We start from the raw sequence: 22,965 nt of genomic DNA, 5'->3' as shown, positions 1-22,965 counted from the left end.
ATCCTATATAAACCTGGCACCTCCACTAAGTGAGCATTTTCTGAAACACTAGGAAGTAGGGTGACAAGTGAAGATGTTTCCAGCCCCTTCCAAGCAGTGAAGCTGAGAAGTTACTACTGCAGAGTACCTTGCTACTAGAAGAAGGCTGAAAATCCCTTAAATCCCTGCCTGCACTTCCTTCCTTTGGAAAAAGCTCAGTTGGCATAGATGACAGCTTATAATATAGGTTTTTGGGAGCACTTTGAGCCTTTGCAGTGGAACAAGATTGTAAATATAAATCCCATATGAATTGAGAATATTGAACAGAATGACAGGGTTAAATAGGACTTGCTTTTGGGAACCTATATGCCACCTTCCAGTTTGAGGCAAGTGTTTAAGTCCTAGATTGTAATGAAAAAATTTAAAAAATACACCAGTTAATAAGTTAATTTCATTTGCCAGCCAAGTGAGATGAAGTAGCCCAAAGGAAACTTCTGAAATAGACAAAATTCTCATTGAGGCTTGTAGGTATATTATGACTTTTCAAGAGCCTTCTATATTTTCCTGCAAATGTCAGGTGTGATCCTTGACCTCATTGATTTCTTTGCATGGCTCTGTGTAGACAATCAGATCTATTTAAACATTGGGATGAACATAATCCCGGACATGCTTGAGAGTATTAGTGTCTGTTTCTAGGACTAAAGAAATTAATTCAACTTGTAGGAGTTGCAATTCACTCTGTAAAATGAAGATTCTTGACACCTTGGATTTGGAGATACCTTACTTACTAGTGTTAATACTGTCTTATTTATAAAGGGGAATGGAAAGGTACTTTAAAGTGTTACAGTTAATTTTAGAACTACTAGATTAGATTGCAGATGATCATTGCAATTGCTCGCGCAATTAGAAACATGGCCCCTTCTACCTCTAAATAGGTTTAAATTATATACCACATTTGAAATGCCCTTCTGTTGCATACATCAAGACGTGCAAGTCCAAAACACCCTCAGATGCACATATTCAGTTGGATGGTTTGTTAATGGCTAGTCTTATTGGTTATTTGTTGGTTAGTGATTAAAAATAAATTGATTGTATATGGGAACCACTATTTTAAATTTCTATAAAACTAATTTGCATCCACATTTGGGTCTCATTTTCTCCAGTTGTCCTCTAATTTGGCAGTGACTATCCTGAGTAATCCTATATTGTCTGCTTTTAAAATGTTCCAGTTTCTCTTTCCTCTTCAAACGTTCTGCTTTTTGGCCTCAGTGGCGAAGTGTGTTAAAGCACTGAGCTGCTGAACTTGCAGACTGAAAGGTCCCAGGTTCAAATCCCAGGAGCGGAGTGAGCGCCCACTGTTGCTCCAGCTTCTGCCAACCTAGCAGTTCGAAAACATGCAAATGTGAGTAGGTCAATAGGTACCGTTCCGGCGGGAAGGTAGCGGTGCTCCATGCAGTCATGCCGGCCACATGACCTTGGAGGTGTCTACGGACAATGCCGGCTCTTCGGCTTAGAAATGGAGATGAGCACCAACCCCCAGAGTCAGATATGACTGGACTTAACGTCAGGAAAAACCTTCACTTTTACCTTTTTATACTTCAGTTAATGCAAAATGAGTATAAAATGCAAAGGTAACCTGCACTCAATTTATCAGTGGAAAAAGAAGAGGAAGAGATGGACTTGTCTTTTCCAGTTGACTTAGGCAAAATTAAACTGATATAATCTCTCCTAGCATGTGTTCTTCCTCATTAATAATCTTCAAAATTGTCTTAGTTGTTATCTGTGAAATATTGAAAAGGGGATGGAATCTGGTCTTTCCTAAGAGGTAGAAATAGAGACATAATATTTTATATTTTAAAAAGCAAACTTAGATTGCACTTGTATTACTAATTTAGACAGTTGCATGTTGCTGACAAATAGTAGTTTCTTAATATTATATAATCTCTTACATTGAAGCATACTGTCACTAAATTGTGATATTACTTTTCTTCTTGTGTAAGCCTGATGCGAATGTTGATAAAGTGGTACAGTATTAGTGACATTTTCACGGTGGTTGTGAAACAGATCTCTAGGTCTTTTTGAGTTCATCTGTTTAATGCAATGAAAGTTGATTTCTGCAGCTCACAGAGGAGTGAGGGATGTATTAGAATGCTAAGCAAACCTTTAACTATTTTGTGATCAGCATTTTTTGTAGCTTACTAGTAACTGCTAAACTACAATTTTTGACAGTAATCATTGCACATCTGGAATATTCCTTCCTCTTGCCCCTGCTTTTTTCCAAGACACCTATATATTTAATGCTGATTGGCATTTAAGACTCAGGAATATTAACACTTTGAAGGCACTGTATATGGGCTCACTATAATTTGAAAAATTCTGTCACCCTCAGTATGAAATAGGTTTCAACCTTCAAAACATACCTGAAATTCGGAATCATTAAAACTGAAAAACAATGCATTTAGGCTCACTGCATGAGCTTCCTCCTTCATGATATTTCAGCCTTGAAAAATTCCAGTCCTTTGTTGTCAAGATGCTGTAAAAACTGTTGCTAGGTCTGCCTAATACCTGAAATTAATTGTTTTTAACTCAGTGCAGAATTTACTGTCAGGAATTCAAGCTATGTTATAGTCTTGAATGGAAATTTTACATTCTTTCTAAGGGTGAGTGTTACTTCTCACAATACTATAACAGTCAGTATAGGAGTGGGGTAGGCCTATTTGGATTGTCAGCATGCTTGTTTGTATCTTTGCCAACTATATAGCTGCCAGCTTCTATTTGCTTTACTCTGCCTTGCCTGCTGAAAGAATGTGTTAGAAAATTGGTCATGGTTAATTACCTTGTTGTAGTTTCCCTTAAGCTCAGTCTGTACACTAAATTTATTGTAGTATAGCGAGTCACATTTTATCCTTCATCTTTGAAACTTGACCTCCCTTCTCCAGGAAAACGTTGCATTCCGAGTAAGGTCATTTAAAATCATACTTGCAGGTAATTGCTTGAAGAGCCGGTTGTCTGCACATCTTACATATCTTTTCTGTCTCAAACTAGTGCTGTGACTTCCCTTAAACTCAAGAGCAAAGGGAAGTGGTCACAAAGACTCATCAATGCATTCCACCCTCATACAAAGGAGGGAACTGGTCTTCAGTTACCAAATTTAACAATTTTCATTCTATGAAAACATTATTTTTCCTTCCAATGATTACTTTTCTGCATTTTTTTTTAAATATCCCGTGTGTTCTTGCTTCAAAATGGTTCACAAAATGTATAACCTTTTGGCATAGTGGAGTTGTTTCTTTTTATTGATGTATTACAGTATTTCATGAATTAGATTTTATTTTTAAATGATTTTATGTTTTAATTTTATCAGTGTGTTTTAAATGGCTTTAGGCGCCATGTATGAGGGAGTGGCAGAACATTGGGATATATATTTAATCAATATAAAGTTGTTGCTGTTTTCACAAATAAAATGTGTGCCCCTCAAGTGGTTTCCTACCTAGGGTGACCCTATCACAGGTTTTCTTGGCAAGATTTGTTCAATAGAAGTATGTTATTTCCTTTTTCTAAGACTGAGTGGGTGCAACTTGTCCAAGGTCTTCCAGTGGGTTTCATGGTGAAGCAGGGATTTCAACCCTGGTCTCCAGAGGTGTAGTCCAGTTGAAACTGCTACATCATGCTTGGTCCTTTGGGTAGTAATTAATAACATAAAATTTCAGTTATTGGGAAGTCTTTGGACTTTAAAGTATGTTACAGCAGTGTGAAAAGTTTTGACTTTAGAGAACAGTATCAGTGTCAATTTTCCTGCTGAAGCACAGATACAGACCTTCTATTACATAGAATTCTACAAAGCCATTTTGTCCCCTTATCACCTGAGAGAGTGGCATTTTGCATGTGTTTGCACATTACACAACACTCCTAATGATGGTCAAGTTGTTTTTAAGGAAGGATTTCCTTAACTAACTTCCTTATACCTTTCCAGCAATAATTGCCTTGTATGTTTGTAGTTAAAACACAAGGTTTTCATAGGGACAGATGTACCCAATGGTTTTCTTCATGTTTGTTTCCTGGTTTCTTGCCCGTGACTGCAACCTCTTTTCTGTAAATTGATTGATCTATTTGTCACAAACAGAGCTCAGTTAAAACTTGATCTTCTTTGCCTCATTGAAGTCCTTTTCGTTCTTTCAAGCTTAGATTGTCAAAGAAATGTATTTTCAGGCTGCCTTGTTTTCCTTGTACTATAAGAATGGCAAAGGACTTTAGCATGTCTTCTGAGTTGTGTTTCTTTTAACTCTTCAGAAGGGCAATGCAAATTGGCCTGTAGTAGTTAGAAAATGTCACAATGCCTGGGAATATCATTATGTTTTAGGATGTTTTTGGAGATACTGTACCAGCTTGTGGGAAAAACAGAAATAATTTCAAGCTGTCTTTTGAGATGAGTCCATCAGAAGAGATACAAAGTAGATTGCACTACTTTTCTGTTTGCTTTTTTTCTCAATTGGAAGTGTGTGGGATTGGAAGGTGAGCAGGTTTGGAGATGTGGGTACTTGGCGCTTTCTGATCTAGAAGATGTAAAAGTAATACCAGTAAAAGGAAATGTACCTTACCTTTCAAGTTTAGGTTGCTTTTGAGGGAAGTCAGGAACCATAAGTGCCCTTCTTGTTGTGATGGCTTAGCAATGTGAGATAATTCACATTGTATTGGAATAGGAGTGTTGTGAATCCTTTTATCTTTTCCTTTCTTGTTTCCTTTTTTCCCCTTTGGCTTAATATAATGTCTTTGAAGTGAGACCTCAAATGTTGCGATTCATAATTTAAGCAGAATGTTATTTTAGAACCCTGTTGCAGTGATGCTCAAAGTGATGGTCCCTGGACCAGTGCCGGTCCCTGAACCATCTGCTGCCAATCCCTGACATGTTTCCAGGAAATACACAATTGTATCCAGTTGGCGTGAATCCTGATAACTTCTGCTGTTATACATATATTTTATGTCAAATTGGGGGGGGGGGGGGGGAGAGAGAGAGGTAGAGGATCTCCAATTATTTTGTATGACTTTGGGATGTCATTTCACAGTTCTGTTCTCTCAGCTGAAATCTGCTTTTGTGGATTTTGTTTTGCTAGCACTGAGGTAAACTTGTTAGTGCGACCAGTCCTCCACATTCAAGGAGGTTAGGGATGCAGGACCCCCGTAAAAGTGAAAAAAAAGTGAATAACTCCATTGCACACGAACCCAAACATATGCTGCAATATGTTGCAGACTCCTTTCTCACCAACATCCCTAGCCAGACATATCAGCTTGAATTTACCATAGCCTTCTAGTACTCCACTTTTTCTCTTCTCTCCTCTCCTGCCCATCAGGACACCCTGGACTTTATTGCCCATCATCCAACTACAAGCCTTGTCCTGAATTTAATGTAAGGCAGGGAAGAGCTGAAAGTATGAGTGGGAGAAACAGGTAGATCAGTGGGGAAGGACTTCAAATGTAGGTCAAGGCTTGTGGTGGAATGATAGGCAATGGAGTGTGGGGAAGAGAGTTTAAGACAAAGTTTAAAATCTAGATGAGGCTTTCATGAGAGGGCAGGGAAGGGACCGAGGGGCAGGAACTGTTCGCAGGACAGTAGTGAAGAGGTAGAGGGGCAGAAGAAAGATTTTTCCAAGAAGGTCAAGCTACGTAGTTAATCAGAAGTTGTAAACTCGGAAATAATCAAATCTATGAAAATGAAACCTGTGAACGTGGTGGTCAGGTTTTGGGGCCTCATCACACTTGAGCATTTTCCACTATAATCCACTTTAAATGCTGTGACTGCCCCCTGCCAAATTCTGGGGCTTGTAGTTTAGTGAGGCCCAGGGCTTCTCTGGGTGAGTAGTTTAAAGGCCCCTCCCTAAACTACAAATTCCTGATTTCTGCAGGAGACAGTCAGTTCAGAATTCTGGGGTTTGTAGATTAGGGAGGAATCTTTAAACTGCTCATCCAGAGAAGCCCTAGGCCTAAAATACAAGCTCCAGAATTCTGCAGGAGGCAGTCACAGCATTTAAATGACGTAAGAAAATGTTCCAAGTGTGATGATACTGCTATAGATGCAGGGTGGCTGAAGCCAATTCCAGAATAGGATTTTCTGCTGAATAAACAGTAAAAAATACATAAAAGGAGATGTCTTGATTCAGATATTTTCAGTAGGAAGCATCTTTAATTGAATGGAGGTTTGATACTGAGTAGCTCAGTAATCAATGGTTTTTTGGACCCAGGACTGTCCTTTGGCCCCAGTTTATGTTTTTTCTAACCCTGTCACCTTCCACAGTATATATCTTTGTCCTGTATATCACTTTTTATTTCCCTCTTACTTTCTCTTTGTTTCATCCCCCCTTTTTTCCTTTACAGCAAACACAAAACATTGCAATATAATCTGATTAAAGACTGGTTGACTAGAGCTACCCTTTTAACAAGAATTATACTTATTAAGCTTTTCTTTTTTTAAAAGTCATCATTGAAAGTGTTAGAGGAGAACAGTGTTTAAGTTTTTAAGTATTTGCATAGTAAATGCTTAGGTGCTGGTATCTGTTTTAAGCACTTGGTTAGCACAGTTTTTCATTTACTTTGTTCATTTGGTGACTGGATTATTTCCTTACCAGTACTTGAAATTCAGGTCCATAGTTCAAATCACTTCATCAAGTTTAAAGGGCTGGATAGGGTGGAGCACACCTTAGGTCAGATTCATTAACTTGAAATGCTATTTTCCATTGAGGTCATAGCTTCCGGCACACCCTGTATGGAAACAGAGCTTGAAAACTGTTCCAATGCAGCCTGAAGTATACATTTCAATTGCTTTTTCATAATTTATTCCAACTCAAATGTGTTAAAATAGATTTGCTATGTAGAGATAACTATTAATTTGCATTTGTAATGAAATGGAACTATACATATTACTTGCCATTTGAAATTTCTTGCTTCACTTTCCAAGCAAGGCATTGTAAGTGTATGACTAAATTCTTTCCCACTGGTGAACGCTCACTATATAAATTATAAAAATAGTACTGACCTTTTAGCATTTTTATGACATCGTTTCTCTTTTCTTTCCAACAAAGAAGCTCAACAGAGATTTGTGATGAATCTCCAAGAACTGTTTTAATTACATAAAAGTTATTGGCAGAAGTGAAGTCAGTCTTAACTTTTATCATTAGAAGGTAACTGAGTAAATAGGGATAGTGCCAAACCTAATGCCTAAGCGTTTTAGTAGTTCTTTCCGCTCTCAAAATTTGGTAAGGACTATAATAACTTCCTCCTCTGCTATTTATGTTTTAGGGTAATATTAAGTGCTGCAATATCCAGGTACAATAAGGAAAAAAAGAAACCCTTCGTTGAATGCGGTGTCCATTGCTTCAGTAGCCTTTTCTTCACAAGTGGGTCTTTGAATGAGGATGACAATGGAAGAGATGAAGAATGAAGCTGAGACCACTTCTATGGTTTCCATGCCTCTCTATGCTGTTATGTATCCTGTCTTTAATGAGGTAATAGCCCTTCTAATTGTTTTTATGTGCAAGATTTGAGAAATGAGAGATTACTTTCAATATCTAATAATGCTACTTTATCTATAGTACTAGATTTAAGTTTTCTTCCTGGTTTTCAAATACTACTGTTCTATTCTCAGTCTTGGTGTGGAGGACTGTTTCCATGAAAGTAATACCTATAGCCATAACAGTTTGTTAGTCTCAATTTATTCCTTAATTTTAACCATCATTTTGAGAATTGTAAACTCCCAAGATATTTCCCTCATTATACAAGATCCTGTAAATGTAGTTATTTTTAGTTATAGTCTTAGATTTTCACAGTGACAGCATAAAACCCGGAATATCCTTAAATATCTGCGGTCACCACAGTTTAGCAGAAATGAAGTCCAGTCAACAAGTGTGTGTGTGTGTGTGTGTGTATATATGAATGGGAAGCTAAAAGTTTTATTTGTAAAAGTATGAAAGAAATAGCCTTTCTCTGCTAAATTTCCAGAAAACCATACACATAAATATTAAACTAACCTTTATAACCATCGTACAGAACAACCATCTCAATCACAATAAGATCTACTTACCCATTTAATAAAAGTCAACATTTGTATGTTTATGGGTGATGGATTTCCAAGACAGCTCAAATTCCAGAGAGCATTGTAACTCGAACCGACGACTGATCTGGACCAAACTTGGTACATAGACCCCCCCCCCCCCTAATGACCAACAGAAAATACTGGAGGGGTTTGGGGAGGTTACCCTAAAATCTGGGACTTATACTTCACCCACATCCAAATAACAACAACAACTTTATTTTTCTATCTCGCCACCATCTTCCCGAAGGGACTCAGGGCGGCTAACATGGGGCCAAGCCCAAAAACAGAACATGAACAGAGTTAAAAACATAAATGAACAATATCAACAGAAATAAGGTAAAACAGGGTAAAAGAACAATAACACAATAATAACAGAATAAAATGATAAATGATAAAACAAAATCCCTCACCACTAATGGATAGACTGAGGGAGAATTCTGAATCTAATCAACTCCTTAGTTACATCCAGAATTGACTACTGTAATGCACTCTACGTGGGGCTGTTTTTGAAGACAACTCGCAAACTGCAGTTAGTTCAAAGGTCAGCAGCCAGATTACTAACTGGGGCAAGCTTTAGAGAGCATGCCATGCCCCTCCTAAAGCAGCTCCATTGGCTCCTGACAAGTTTCCAGATCCAATTCAAAGTGCAGGTGATTACCTATAAAGCCCTATACACTTCGGATCCAACTTAACTTCGAGATCGCATCTCCTATGAATCGGCATGGGCATTGAGTTCTGCTGGGGAGGCCCTTCTCTCGGTCCCTTCTTGATGGTGGCACCCCAGCTCTGGAATGCCCTTCCTAGAGAGATCAGACTAGCCCCTTTGCTTCAAGCCTTCCATTCCAGCTTAAAAACATGGCTCTTTAAACAAGCCTTTGATCTTACATAGGTTTTTAAGAATTAGTCCACGGACTTACTGTGGGCATCACGTCAGCACTAGGCTATGTCAATTGAAACAACTTGTTTTTATCTGCAGATATGACTGCATTTTATGAATTTTTATGTTTTACATTGTAATTATGTGTGTGGTTGTAATTCTGTGGTTTTTATCACTTCAGATTTATGTATTATCTATATGCGGCACTTTGCTGTATTTTGTTGGCCGCCCCGAATCCCTTTAGGGTGATGGTGGTGGGGTAGAAATAAAATAATAATAATAATAATAATAATAATAATAATAATAATAATAATAATAATAATTTATCTGATCACACACACACCCCTCCACACATAGCCTTTATTGGCATACAACAATAAAATCACAACACAGGCATATATAACAAAAGGAAGTCACAGATAAAGAGGAAAGCATAATTAAGCGTTACTAATCTCAATAATATTTGCAACAGTCTCACAAAAATGCATCAGAGTTGTTCAGGGGGTATGAAAATTTAGAACTCCCTTACCATTGAGAACACTGAAAAAATTGAATTCCTGTATTTCATCCATATATTATCATATTTAGGGCATACAAACAAAGAATGGTGAAGTGTTTCAACAGAAACGAAGTTACAAGAACAAGCCTTTTAGAACGTTCCAACTATATATATAAAAATGTAATGTGTGTTTTATTATGGAGTAAACAAAACAACTGAACCAAATCACACCAAATTTGGCCACAAAAGACATAGTCATCCAAAATATGTCTTTCAAACAACAACAAAAAAACCTAGAAAAATAAAGTCCAAATTAGAGGACCAGGAAAAACCGTTTTTTCCTCTAAATGCCAGTTAGAAGGGTAGGCCCCGCCCACTTCGTCTCCTAGCAATCCACTCAGCAAATGGAGCTCAGGGCCTCTTCCACACTGCCTATAAAATACAGATTATCTGATTTGAACTGGATTATATGGCAGTGTAGACTCAAGGCCCTTCCACACAGCTATATAACTCAGAATGCCAAGGCAGGATAATCCACAGTATCTGATTTGAACTGGATTATCTTGAATCCACACTTCCACAGTTCAATGTGGATTTTATACAGTTGTATAGAACGGGCCTCATGTAATCCAGTTCTAAGCAGATAATATAAGATTATTGTATAAATATAATATATAATAATTATTGTGGTATAATAATACAGAACAATATAATTTCTAAAATCAGGGCAGTAAATAAAGAGCAGCACTCTGAAAATGGAAATTCCAGAAAGGAAACAACTAGAGCCAGCTAACACTTCCCAACAAAGGATTCCCCCAGGCAGGAAGCAGGCAGGCTTTAAAGCTGCTAGGCTATTAAATGCTAATCAAGGTGGCTAATTGCAGCATTCATACTTGCTGCACTGAGACTATTCATTGCTATTCAACCTGGCCAACTAAGAATTCCACAAGGTAGAAAGCAGCCAGGCTTGCAAACAGCAAGGCTATTCAGTGCTGTTCAATATGGCCAACCAAGATTCCCCTACATAGAAAACCCTCAGGTTTTGAAGCCACGAGGCTACTTCGTCCTATTCAACCTGCCCAAGGAAGGATGCCCCTATATAGAAAGCGGCCAGGCTTGAGGCAGAGAGGCTATTCAGTGCAGTTCAAATTGGCCAAAAACCATTCCCCTAGAACGCAAGTACCCAGCCTTCCAAGCAGAAAGCCTATTCCATTGTATTCCAGCTCACCAAACAAGGATTTGCATAAGAAGAAAACAGCCAGGCTTTGAGGCTGCAAGGCTATTCACTGCTATTCCACCTGGCCGACAAATGATTTCCATAAGCCACAGCAACGTGTGGCTGGGCACAGCTAGTGTTTTTATATCTCCCATTCAAAAAAGCTGGTGGCAATACTTTATATCTTGCAGTAGCCTAAGCTCTCCTCTGAGTGGGATTAATCAAAATGTGAAAATAAGTTGCCATAACTCCACGCCCACATGGAATTAATGATATGGTAGAGAGACAAGTTGTCTACACCAAACTTGGCATGCATGCCCAATATGCCCAACTTTGAATACTGGTGGAGTTTGGAGTGGAAGACCTTAGTGATTTGGAGTTGTAGTTCACCTATATCCAGAGAGCAATGAAAGCTCAAATGGCGATGAATCTGGACCAAACCTGGCAACATGACTAACTTTGAATACTGATAGCGTTTGGGGAAAACTGAGCTTGATTTTTGGGAGTTGTAGTTTACCTACATCCAGAGAGCACTATGAACCAAACAATTATGGATCTGGACCACACTTGGAGCACAAACCCAAAATGGTCATCTTTGAATACTAGTGGGGTTTGGAGAGAATTGATCTTGAATTTAGGGAGTTGTAGTTCACCTGCATCCACAGACCACTGTGAATCCAACCAACAATAGATCTGGCCCAAAAGTTGGCACACATACCCAACATGCCCAGCTTGGTGTGCTTGGAACAATGCCAGATGATTATGGAAGTTGTAGTTTACCCACATTCTTATGCATTTTCTAATGGTCCCATTCTTAAAATCCAATATCCAACAATGAATACTTTTCATGTTTATCATTGCAAAAGATGTAACCTGGGAATCGCCAGGTACCTAAGCTAGTATGAAATAAATCTGGATTTTATCCTGCATTTCTTACTGTAATCTGCCATGAATCCTGTTGCTACTGCAGCCCAGGGAATCCCATTATATTGATTAGATTGACATGTATTAACCTACCAATCAGCATCTAATTTAGCTGCCCACTTAAGTTAGGACTGGTTGATAAATCTCGACCAGTAGTGTTCAACCTTTGATCCTCCAGGTGTTTGGGATTTCTGCTCCCTGAATTTCTGAGCGTTGGGCAAGCTGACCAGGATTTCTGGGAGTTGGAGTCCCAAAAATCTGGAGGACCAAAAGTTGGATATCTCTGATGTAGACCTGTATCTTTAGTAGTTTATCTGTCTGTCCCAAATCTTGTTTATTGACCAGCCATTTTTTTCATAGCTATATATTGGTTAGAGGATGAACTGTAGTAGCCATGTTTTTTAAATGACATGAACAATACTACTAATATCATGAACTAATTCACAAAATCATTTTACTACCGGTATGTGGATATTGAGAGGAGCCCCCCCCCCCCCCGGTGGCACAGTATGTTAAAGCGCTGAGCTGTTGAACTTGTGGACCAAAAGGTCCCAGGTTCAAATCCCGGGAGCGGAATGAGCGCCTGCTGTTAGCCCCAGCTCCTGCCAACCTAGCAGTTCAAAAACATGCAAATGTGAGTAGATCAATAGGTACTGCTCCGGCGGGAAGGTAACGGCACTCCATGTAGTCATGCCAGCCACATGACCTTGGAGGTGTCTATGGGCAACGCCAGCTCTTCGGCTTAGAAATGGAGATGAGCACCAACCCCCAGAGTTGGTCACGACTGGACTTAACATCAGGGGAAACCTTTACCTTTACCTATTGAGAGGAGAATTATATGATTATTTACCTTCTGTTTCAAAAGGATTACCATATATACTTGAGTATAAGCAGAGTTTTTCAGCCTTTTCTAGGGCTGAAAATGCCCCCCTCGGCTTATACTCGAGTGAGTGTCCTGGCCAGCTTATATTTGGGTCAGCATACACTCGAGTATATAGGAAATCAGAATTTAACAGTCTTATCTTATTAAAGTCTTATTGTTATCTTAAATTACAGTTTTATGTAAATATTCAAAAACATTTAACCTACTGATGCTTCAATTAATGTAATTTTATTGGTATCTATTTTTATTTTTGAAATTTACTAGCAGCAGCTTCGTTTCTCACCCTCGTCTTATACTCAAGTCAATAAGTTTTCCCAGTTTTTATGGTAAAATTATTGATTCGGCTTTTATTCAGGCCAGCTTATACTTGAATATATACAGTATATGCATTACCCTTTAATTTCTACCTGATAGGGAAGGACTCATTGTTTATCTAAATTGGTAGAGAACCCTGGAAATGAAGATTCAGAAGGCAAAGGCAAAATATGTGTTTGTAACAGGTTTTTAAATTCTTCCTTGCAGCTAGAACGAGTAAATCTATCTGCAGCTCAGACATTGAGAGCAGCTTTTATTAAGGTGAGAATTACTTACATTCTTTTCTATTGTTTGTTGCCCTCAGTCACTTTCTCTTAATCACTGCAGCATTATTTCACCATGTAGGGGGAAAGGACTATACTATCTTCCTGTCTTCCATCTAGTTTATTGTGGCTTTTGTCATTGAGAGTATGAATAATTGAAACAGTGTTTAATACATAAGATTGAACATAGTCCACTAGTTTTTGTTTTCCCTGCTCATTGACAAGGTCCACCAAGACCTCAAGATTTTGCTGCCATTCTAATGGGTAATGAATTTACCCAAATTGTTGCTAAATTCCCTTCTACTTGTGAAGTGAACCATCACAATTGATCTTTTTCTTATACATTATGCAGTTTTGAGCATATGAAACAACTGTTTGGACTTAGAGATGTTCTTTCCTAGGCTGATTGGATTGGTTTCTGGATATTCTTCATGTCCCTAATGTCTATTTTAAAGTACCAACATGCAAAAAAAGGAAGGGTTAAACCTTCCTGTACCCACATGGTGAGTTCAGATGAGTGTGTGTGCAGCTCCATGCCTGTCATCGTATCTGGCCTTTAAGGAGTTGTCTCATCTGCTATAGGGAAAAGCTGCAAAGAAGCCTAATACCTAGGAAATTCTAGATTACAAAATATTAGTTTGTAATACTTCAAATTAATCATCCAGTAAAAGTATGCTCTAGGACAGTAGTTCTCAACCTGTGGGTCGCCCAGGCGTTTTGGCCTACAACTCCCAGAAATCCCAGCCAGTTTACCCGCTGTTAGGATTTCTGGAAGTTGAAGGCCAAAACATCTGGGTACCCACAGGTTGAGAACCACTGCTCTAAAGAAAAATCTCCTGGGCTAGTCAACACATGCCCTAGGAAGAGATAGTTTATATTGAATAATTGGAACATTCATCTAGGAGGTCCAATAATGTACTCTCAATTTTCACAAACCTAATGGATGTATCCCCCCCCTCCTTTGTATAGGAGATTTTTCAACCAACACTCATTGTAGACAGCCATTAAAGGTCTTTGTAAGAAACTTGTCAAGCAATTTAGAGGCTGCAGTGGGAAGGGAGAGAAAATCAGAATTATTGTGATGACCCATGGGCCTTGTAGTCCTGCTCAGGACATTGTAATTCCTGATGAAGATGAAAACTTGGGTTTTTTACCTTCCCAGTCTGATCTGGATTCCTCTCAGCCAGATCTTTCCCAGGCAGATCTGGGAACCTTGCACCTGCAAGAAAGTTGTCTCCCAGAAGTATGTCAAACAAGCCCAGAGCCTACTTCTCCCGTATTCTTGCGCCGGGAGTTTTGTAAACAACAGAGAAGTTTGGATTCAGCTTCGCGCAGGAGTGCGAGGATTGCAGCTAAGAATGTGGCCAATTAAGACTGCTTCTCGTGAGAATCTTTGGGGAGTCTCACATCTGGTCTCAGAGTTAGCTTTCGGTTCTGATTCCCAGAGAACTGCTTCGGCGGGAAAGCTAGACTCTATTTAGGTGTTTTACCCGCGTAGTAACTTCGCGGAGTCAATTCGTCAGCCTTCGGAGCGAGTTGTGTCTGGACAGCGCGCTCCGATTCAAGCCTCGCTCCTGCTCAAGCCTTGCCTTGCTATCCAGCCTTCGCCTTGCTTCCCAGCCTTGTTTATCTACGGACTTTGCCTTGTTTCCCAGGATCAATCCTTGCCTTGTTCCACGGATTTATCAAGTAATTCCACGGACCTTGTTCTTGTTCTTAGTTACCTTGTTCCACGTTCAAGCCTTGTTTCAAGTATCAAGTTATTTCCTAGCCTCGCTCAAGTTTCATGGACTAAAGGACCTTGTCATCTCCCCTCACTTTGCCTGGCAAAGTGAGTGTTTCGGTTATTGGATTACAACTTTGGACCTTAATATTTCTTATTGGACATTGCTTTTTTGGACTAATTCTGACCTTTCCTGAAAGGTCTAATTCTGAACTATTTTATACACTTGTTTTTATTAACTTTATATATTCCTTCAATAAAGATATTAGATAGATTCTGGCCTCTGTGTATGGTTATTGGTGCTCTGCAGCCTGGGTCGTGACAGTTTGACTCCGCCAACCTAAGCACCAATTAACCTCGGCCAGAATGTCTACCGGAGTCGTACCTGGGCCGAGCGGCCAGCCGATTACCTACACCATCGACAAGGAAGAGGTGGACCGAATCCGTGATAAGCTCAATGCACAGGATGGAGAAATAAGGGGTTTGAAGGAACGCGGAGTTCGTCTTCCGGCCATGGCGTTGCCAACCAAGTTTACTGGAGAAGCTTCTAAGGTTCATGTCTTCCGCCGCCAATGTCAAGCTTATCTGGAGGCCCGTGCTGCCGAGTTTCCCCAAGAAGACATCAAAGTGGCATGGGTTTACAGTCTTCTAGACGGGCCAGCGGCCAGCTGGGCGACGGCACTGTTCGACCAAGCCTCTCCACACCTAAGATCAGCGCAACACTTCTTGGACCACCTCAAGGAGACTTGGGGAATCGAGGACAATTTGGAGGCAGCCGGTCACAAACTCCGTCGCCTTTTCCAAGGAGACAGACCTATGTCTCAGTATATAGCCGAGTTCCGAGTGCTGGCCCACAACACCGGCTGGAACGATGTAGCCCTCAGGGGACAATTCCGGGAGGGTCTCAACATTGAAATGCTGGAAGAAATCTCCAAGGTGGATCCTCCCCAGACCCTCGAGGCACTCATTGATCAATGTTTACGGGCTGAAGTCATGATTGCCAACAGGAAACAGTGGGTTCGAGGCCAGGGCAGTAGAGCCGGGGCAAAACCCCCCGCTCCCGCCAGCGTTCAGCCACGTCCGGTGTGGAGACCCCCACCGCCAACCCCATACCCCAGAGGAGGCGAGGAGGTGCCGATGCAGTTGGGCAATGTGCGTCCCAGACTAGATGCCGCCGAGAAGGCCCGTCGTCAACGCTTAAACCTCTGCTGGTACTGCGGGAACGGGGGCCACTTCGCCAGAGAGTGCCCAGCCAAAGGGAAGCCTGCCGCCCGTCTTGCGGCGGCGTCCTCCACGGAGACGAAGGCGTCTGAGCCGACTGGCACACAGCCGGCGGGGGAAGCCAACGACCGGGTGTAGAGAGGCTCGCCAACCCGGTCAAAAAATCCATCCAAGAGCCGCCAACCGGGGTCCTGTTCCTTCTCGTGGTCACATTATGGTCAGCAAAAAGGGGACCCGTCATGATCCACGCCATGATAGACTCTGGAGCTACCAACAATTTCATCGATAGAGAGTATGCCGACTCTCTGGGATTACAATATCATGATTTCAAGAATGCCCGTGTGGTGCAAGCCATAGACGGCCGTCCCCTCAAGACGGGCCCCGTAAGCCAGTGGTCGGAACCCACCAGGATGTGGATAAGGGAACATATGGAAGAGATTTCCTTCTTTGTTACCGAGGTTCCCCATTTCCCTGTGATTTTGGGAATTCCATGGCTGACTCTCCACGACCCTAACATCTCCTGGTCCAACAGAGAACTGCAGTTTGCTTCACCGTATTGCCAAAACCATTGCCTCGTAGCCAAGGTATGCCATGCCACGGACACCGAGCCCATCATCACCTTGCCAAAGAAGTACTCCGAGTATTGGGATGTATTCAATGAGAAAGAAGCCGAAAAATTACCCCCACATAGACCTTATGACTGTGCCATTGACTTGGTGGAGGGGGCCCCGATCCCGCGAGGGCATCTCTACTCCCTGACTGAACCAGAGCAAGAAGCTCTCAGGGAATTCCTAGAGACAAACCTTCGCAAGGGATTCATCAGACCCTCTCAATCCCCAGCCGCCTCCCCAGTGATGTTTGTGAAGAAGAAGTCAGGGGAACTACGCTTGGTGGTGGACTACAGAGCATTGAACAATATCACCAAGCGGAACAGCTATCCCCTGCCCTTAATCTCGGATCTACTGGATCGGCTTCGAGGAGCCAAGGTTTACACCAAGCTGGATCTTCGGGGGGCTTACAACTTAGTTCGCATCAGGGAAGGGGACGAGTGGAAGACCGCCTTCCAGACCAAATTCGGATTATTTGAGTCCCGAGTTATGAATTTCGGTTTATGCGGAGCCCCCGCAACGTTCCAGCATTTTGTCAATGACATTTTTCAGGACTATCTAGACAGGTTCTTGATAATCTACCTGGACGATTTTTTGGTGTTTTCCAGATCACAATCAGAACATGAGAACCACGTCAAAATGGTGTTACAACGATTGCGGGATCATGGACTTTATGCCAAGCTGGAAAAATGCGCTTTTGATCTACAAGAGGTAGATTTCCTTGGTTACCGCATCTCGCCTCTAGGGCTTTCCATGGATCCAGCCAAAGTTTCAGCAGTATTGGAATGGCGGGCGCCAACTAACAAGAAAGAGGTGCAGCGTTTCTTGGGGTTCGCGAACTACTACCGCAAGTTCATTCCAGATTTTGCCCGCTGGTCCGACCCCATCACTAGCTGCATCCGTGGAAAGCAGCCTTTCCGCTGGACTGATCAAGCAGAGAAAGGGTTCCAGCAACTAAAGAAACTATTCACCTCCCAGCCAATTCTACAGCACCCAAATCCTGGAACCCCTTTTGTGGTGCAAGCGGACGCCTCTGATGTGGCAATTGGGGCTGTACTCTTACAACCGGTGGGAGATCACCTCCACCCCTGTGCCTTTTATTCTCGTCAATTAACCACACCAGAGAGGAATTACACCATTTGGGAAAAAGAACTACTGGCCATAAAGGCAGCCTTTGAAACTTGGAGACATTGGCTAGAAGGGGCCAAATTTCCCATTGAAGTCCACACTGATCATCGTAATCTAGAACATCTAAGAACTGCCCGCAAACTAAATCAGAGGCAGCAACGTTGGGCTTTATTCTTTGAACGTTTCAACTTCCAGATCCATTATGTGACCCCAGCCCAAACCAAGCAAGCAGACGCCCTGTCACGTAAACCGGAATACGCTGCAGGACGCAAGGAGACCTTTGAATCCCAACTGCTACAACCTGAGAACTTTGCCACGCTCACGGTGGGGAACACCAAATCCATTCCCATTGGTTCAACTTCCCCTACTCCAGGACCCATCTGTGCTCAAGAAATCAGGGCTAGTCAGCAAGCAGATGCCTGGGCGCAGGACCAACTTCGCCAAGGTCTGCATTTCCCCTTTTCGCTTAAAGATGGGCTGCTCTGCTATAGAAATCATGTTTATATCCCACCCGGACCGGGCAGGGAAAAAGCGCTTCGTCTGTGTCATGACTGCAAACCAGCAGGACATTTCGGACTATTTAAAACTATGCATTTGATCCTAAGGGATTTTTGGTGGCCCAAGATCCGCAAGGATGTGGAAAAATATGTCAACACCTGCCCAGTATGCCAGCGCTCCAAGATACGAAGGGAGAAGCCCTCAGGGCTTTTACACCCCCTTCCTACCCCATCTCGCCCATGGGAAATAATTTCCGCGGATTTCATCACTGACCTACCACCTTCCTGTGGATTCACCACGATCTTAGTGGTGGTGGACCTATTCACCAAGTTAGCCCATTTCATTCCCTGCGAAGGCCTCCCCACGGCCAAGGAAACTGCGGATCTATTTCTTCAACATGTTTTCAGACTACATGGATTGCCCAAGAGTTTAGTCACAGACCGTGGATCTCAATTCACCTCTCGTTTTTGGAAGGCACTACAAAAACTATTGGGCATAGACTCTCGCTTATCTTCAGCTCATCATCCCCAAACAGATGGGCAAACGGAGCGCACCAATGCCACTTTGGAGCAGTATCTTCGCTGTTATGTAAACTATCAACAGGACAATTGGGCTTCTCTGTTACCACTGTCTGAGTTTGCCTACAACAATGGAGTTCAAGCTTCTACAAAAGAAACGCCGTTCTTTGCAAACTACGGCTTCCATCCACGTTTCTTCCCCCCTGTCATTGAAACTTCAGAGGTTCCCGCAGCAGAGGATTGGCTGCAGGAACTCACAGCGGTGCAACAACTTTTGCTCCAGCAACTGGATCAAGCCAAGGAGGACTATAAACGCCACGCTGACAAACATCGCCAGCCGGGCCCCGAAATCAAGGTAGGAGATCGGGTTTTCCTGTCCACTCGCTTTCTGCCCTCCCACCGCCCTTGCCGGAAGTTAGATGCCCGTTTCATTGGTCCCTATCCAGTGGTGGCGCAATTAAACCCCGTGACTTTCAAACTCCAACTTCCGCGTTCAATGCGCATTCACCCAGTGTTTCACCGTTCCCTGCTCCTTCCGGCGGATGGTGTGCGACCTGATACAGACCAACCGGCCCCCCCTCCTGTTTTGATGAATGGGGAGGAGGAGTTCGAGGTTGAGGACATTTTGGATTCCCGCTTTCACCGCCGCCGCCTACAATATCTCATTGACTGGGTGGGTTTTGGCCCTGAGGAACGCTCTTGGGAAGACGCCTCCACAGTCCATGCTCCTGATCTAACCCGTCGCTTTCATCAGACCTATCCCACCAAACCACGACCTCGCGCCTCGGGGAGAGGGCCCCAGTTTGGGAGGGGCCTTGAGGAGGGGGATAGTGTGATGACCCATGGGCCTTGTAGTCCTGCTCAGGACATTGTAATTCCTGATGAAGATGAAAACTTGGGTTTTTTACCTTCCCAGTCTGATCTGGATTCCTCTCAGCCAGATCTTTCCCAGGCAGATCTGGGAACCTTGCACCTGCAAGAAAGTTGTCTCCCAGAAGTATGTCAAACAAGCCCAGAGCCTACTTCTCCCGTATTCTTGCGCCGGGAGTTTTGTAAACAACAGAGAAGTTTGGATTCAGCTTCGCGCAGGAGTGCGAGGATTGCAGCTAAGAATGTGGCCAATTAAGACTGCTTCTCGTGAGAATCTTTGGGGAGTCTCACATCTGGTCTCAGAGTTAGCTTTCGGTTCTGATTCCCAGAGAACTGCTTCGGCGGGAAAGCTAGACTCTATTTAGGTGTTTTACCCGCGTAGTAACTTCGCGGAGTCAATTCGTCAGCCTTCGGAGCGAGTTGTGTCTGGACAGCGCGCTCCGATTCAAGCCTCGCTCCTGCTCAAGCCTTGCCTTGCTATCCAGCCTTCGCCTTGCTTCCCAGCCTTGTTTATCTACGGACTTTGCCTTGTTTCCCAGGATCAATCCTTGCCTTGTTCCACGGATTTATCAAGTAATTCCACGGACCTTGTTCTTGTTCTTAGTTACCTTGTTCCACGTTCAAGCCTTGTTTCAAGTATCAAGTTATTTCCTAGCCTCGCTCAAGTTTCATGGACTAAAGGACCTTGTCATCTCCCCTCACTTTGCCTGGCAAAGTGAGTGTTTCGGTTATTGGATTACAACTTTGGACCTTAATATTTCTTATTGGACATTGCTTTTTTGGACTAATTCTGACCTTTCCTGAAAGGTCTAATTCTGAACTATTTTATACACTTGTTTTTATTAACTTTATATATTCCTTCAATAAAGATATTAGATAGATTCTGGCCTCTGTGTATGGTTATTGGTGCTCTGCAGCCTGGGTCGTGACAATTATGCTTTGGGAAGAGTTAATTGCCTTCTTTTCTGGAGTATGTTGTGTGGACTAAGGAAATTGCACCTCCAAAGCCCATTAAACCTTGCAAGATGCTGTCTCTGTACAGACAGGAGGTTTCACAATATAAAATGGGTGGTCACTTGAAGACATCCCCTGGTATTTCTCTTCTCATTCTGTAGTGAATGTGATTCAGTTCCTTGAGCCTTTATGGACTGTAGGTTCTAGTGCTAAGCACCTCAGAAAGAGAAATGACTGGCCGCTGCTGATCAAGGGTTGGTTTATTCTACCTTGGGGCTTGGGGTGACCTATTAACTGGCATGTTAGAATGGTAATTCTGTGTGAGACACAAATGCATGAGAAGATTGGGAGGTTTCCCCAATTTGTAATTGGTGAAAATTGAATTCCGCATAAACGGGGACATTCATCTTAAAAACAAACCGCAGTGACAGTTTTTGCCAATGTTATATCTAGTCTTTAGTAGTCAATTGTTAGTACATTGTAATCGTTTCCTTCTAAATAGCCAAAAAAATCAGTACTGTAAAAGCACTCTAGGGAATGTTTGTGACGTAAGAATATGACACAAGAGGTAGGAAAATTGAAGATTTGTAGGCTCTTGGCACCCTGTTGACTGCATTATATCCTGTTTTCAACATGCCAGCTATTGAAAAAGTAATTTTGGTATAACTGTAAACTTAAGTAATTTTTTTAAAAAACAATCTTTTTTGAGTGTTAAGTTAATTTTTTAAGATGCATTGAATTGCATTGCTTCTGTGCATTTCTAAAATTGTGTGGGATTTGAGCACAAGTCCCTTTAATTTCAGTTGGCATGAGATACTGTTTATTTAAAAAAAACCCGAAAGATTCGTTATGATGCATAGAAATAGATGCTGAACAGAAATTAATAAAATAGCTGATAGAACAAAGTTATAGATAAAAAATTGACGTAATCTAAGAAATATGGGCCTTTTTTTGGAGGAATCAAAGGCAGTACAGAATTGTTTATGAGCCTTTTCTGCTTGGTTAGCTTTTAAAAATATAATCTTGAATTTGCATACTGTAGCTGTTCTTGAATATGTTTTTTCTGATTTCAAGTTCCCTGTGCACTAAATAAACAAAACTTCTTTTAAATATAGGCTGAAAAAGAAAATCCAGGTCTCACACAAGATATCATCATGAAAATTTTGGAGAAAAAAAGTGTTGAAGTAAATTTTACTGAGTCTCTTCTACGCATGGCTGCTGACGATGTAGAGGGTATTTCTTCTTAATTTCCTGTGTCGGGTGGGGTGGGATGTGGCAGGTAGCTTGCTAAGGCCATTTTTGTGTCCTCCAACAGTTAAAAAAATGAGCAGCTCTTTCAAATGTTCCTAAATGGTATCTAGATGAGATGTGGGTATTTTCACCACATGGTGATGGCTTGTGCCATTTCATGCCCAAGAGAGGCCATATCTGGAAACCTAAAATGGCCCAAGGAGTAAAGCTGGTGTAACTATCCCCATGTCTGTAAAGAGTATTTGGAACCAATTTTTGCAGGAGATATAGTGAGGGGATTTGTCCTTCCAAGGCCTCCAGTGGTAGAGGGGGCATGGAAGGTTAATCCTTCACTACCTCTGCCTGTCGACCCTCATAATTTTCTTCACTGGTACTCACATACTGCTTATACACCTAGAATACTACTTGTTTTCCCACTCTGGTTAGGAGCCATTCAATTCTTGGCAAATGTGTTTTAGTGACATAAATTGTCCTTTCTGTATGAGAAGGAGGGGTGAGAATACCAGTATATATGGTATTTCTGATAGTTTTGTTAAATTTGGCATTGTTCACATTTTCATCAGACATTTCAAGTCATTTGAGATTTGCTTGTGATAAGTAACCAGTTAATTTATTCTCTCCCTTCAGAATATATGATTGAGAGGCCTGAGCCAGAATTTCAAGACTTAAATGAAAAGGCACGCGCACTTAAACAGATTCTTAGTAAGATTCCAGATGAGATAAATGACAGAGTGAGATTTCTTCAGACAATCAAGTAAGTGTCAGTGTATAATACATTTTCCTAATTAAAGTAAAACATTGTAAGTGTGTCATATTTTGCTGCTTGCCATTTATTTGCTCTACTTGTGGTATTTTGTTTAATTGCCATTATTACTTTCATGGTGTTGCCATAAGTTGACAGACAACTTGAAGGCCTATACATACATACATACACATTGGGTACCTTAGAAAATCTTGATTTATATGTTCGCTTTAATATTAAGTGGCCAACTTTTGTCCTACAGAGCATTGTGGTTGTAGTTAAAACAACTAGATAAAGATATGGCCCTTGTTTCTAGCTTGCCATAAGAGTTTATTTGTCATAGTATTCTCAGCATACGTAGGCTTAGTCCCTGTCTTTCCCAGCACGGCTACGTTTTAAATTAGCTTACTTCT

The 22,965-nt window shown here is 41.7% G+C and overlaps 1 protein-coding gene and 1 long non-coding RNA gene across 5 annotated transcripts in view; one reads left to right on the top strand and one right to left on the bottom strand.

Moving 5' to 3' along the window:
- Nucleotides 1-22,965, bottom strand: part of LOC134297886 (uncharacterized) — a 414,859-nt gene that overhangs the window by 160,240 nt on the left and 231,654 nt on the right. The gene's annotated exons all lie outside the window — the stretch shown is intronic.
- Nucleotides 1-22,965, top strand: part of pdcd10 (programmed cell death 10) — a 40,743-nt gene that overhangs the window by 8,997 nt on the left and 8,781 nt on the right. For all 4 annotated transcript variants that reach the window (XM_008106065.3, XM_008106067.3, XM_008106066.3 and 1 more), the window contains exons 2-5: nucleotides 7,270-7,475; nucleotides 12,984-13,037; nucleotides 21,675-21,792; nucleotides 22,438-22,564. In XM_008106065.3, coding sequence (XP_008104272.1) covers nucleotides 7,380-7,475; nucleotides 12,984-13,037; nucleotides 21,675-21,792; nucleotides 22,438-22,564 — 395 coding nt within the window. In that variant the 5' untranslated portion in view covers nucleotides 7,270-7,379. The remainder of the gene's footprint in view (nucleotides 1-7,269; nucleotides 7,476-12,983; nucleotides 13,038-21,674; nucleotides 21,793-22,437; nucleotides 22,565-22,965) is intronic.

This window comes from Anolis carolinensis, chromosome 3 (assembly GCF_035594765.1).
Source record: "Anolis carolinensis isolate JA03-04 chromosome 3, rAnoCar3.1.pri, whole genome shotgun sequence".
NCBI classification, from domain to species: Eukaryota; Metazoa; Chordata; class Lepidosauria; order Squamata; family Dactyloidae; genus Anolis; species Anolis carolinensis.
This window is presented reverse-complemented; position numbering and strand designations above follow the sequence as displayed.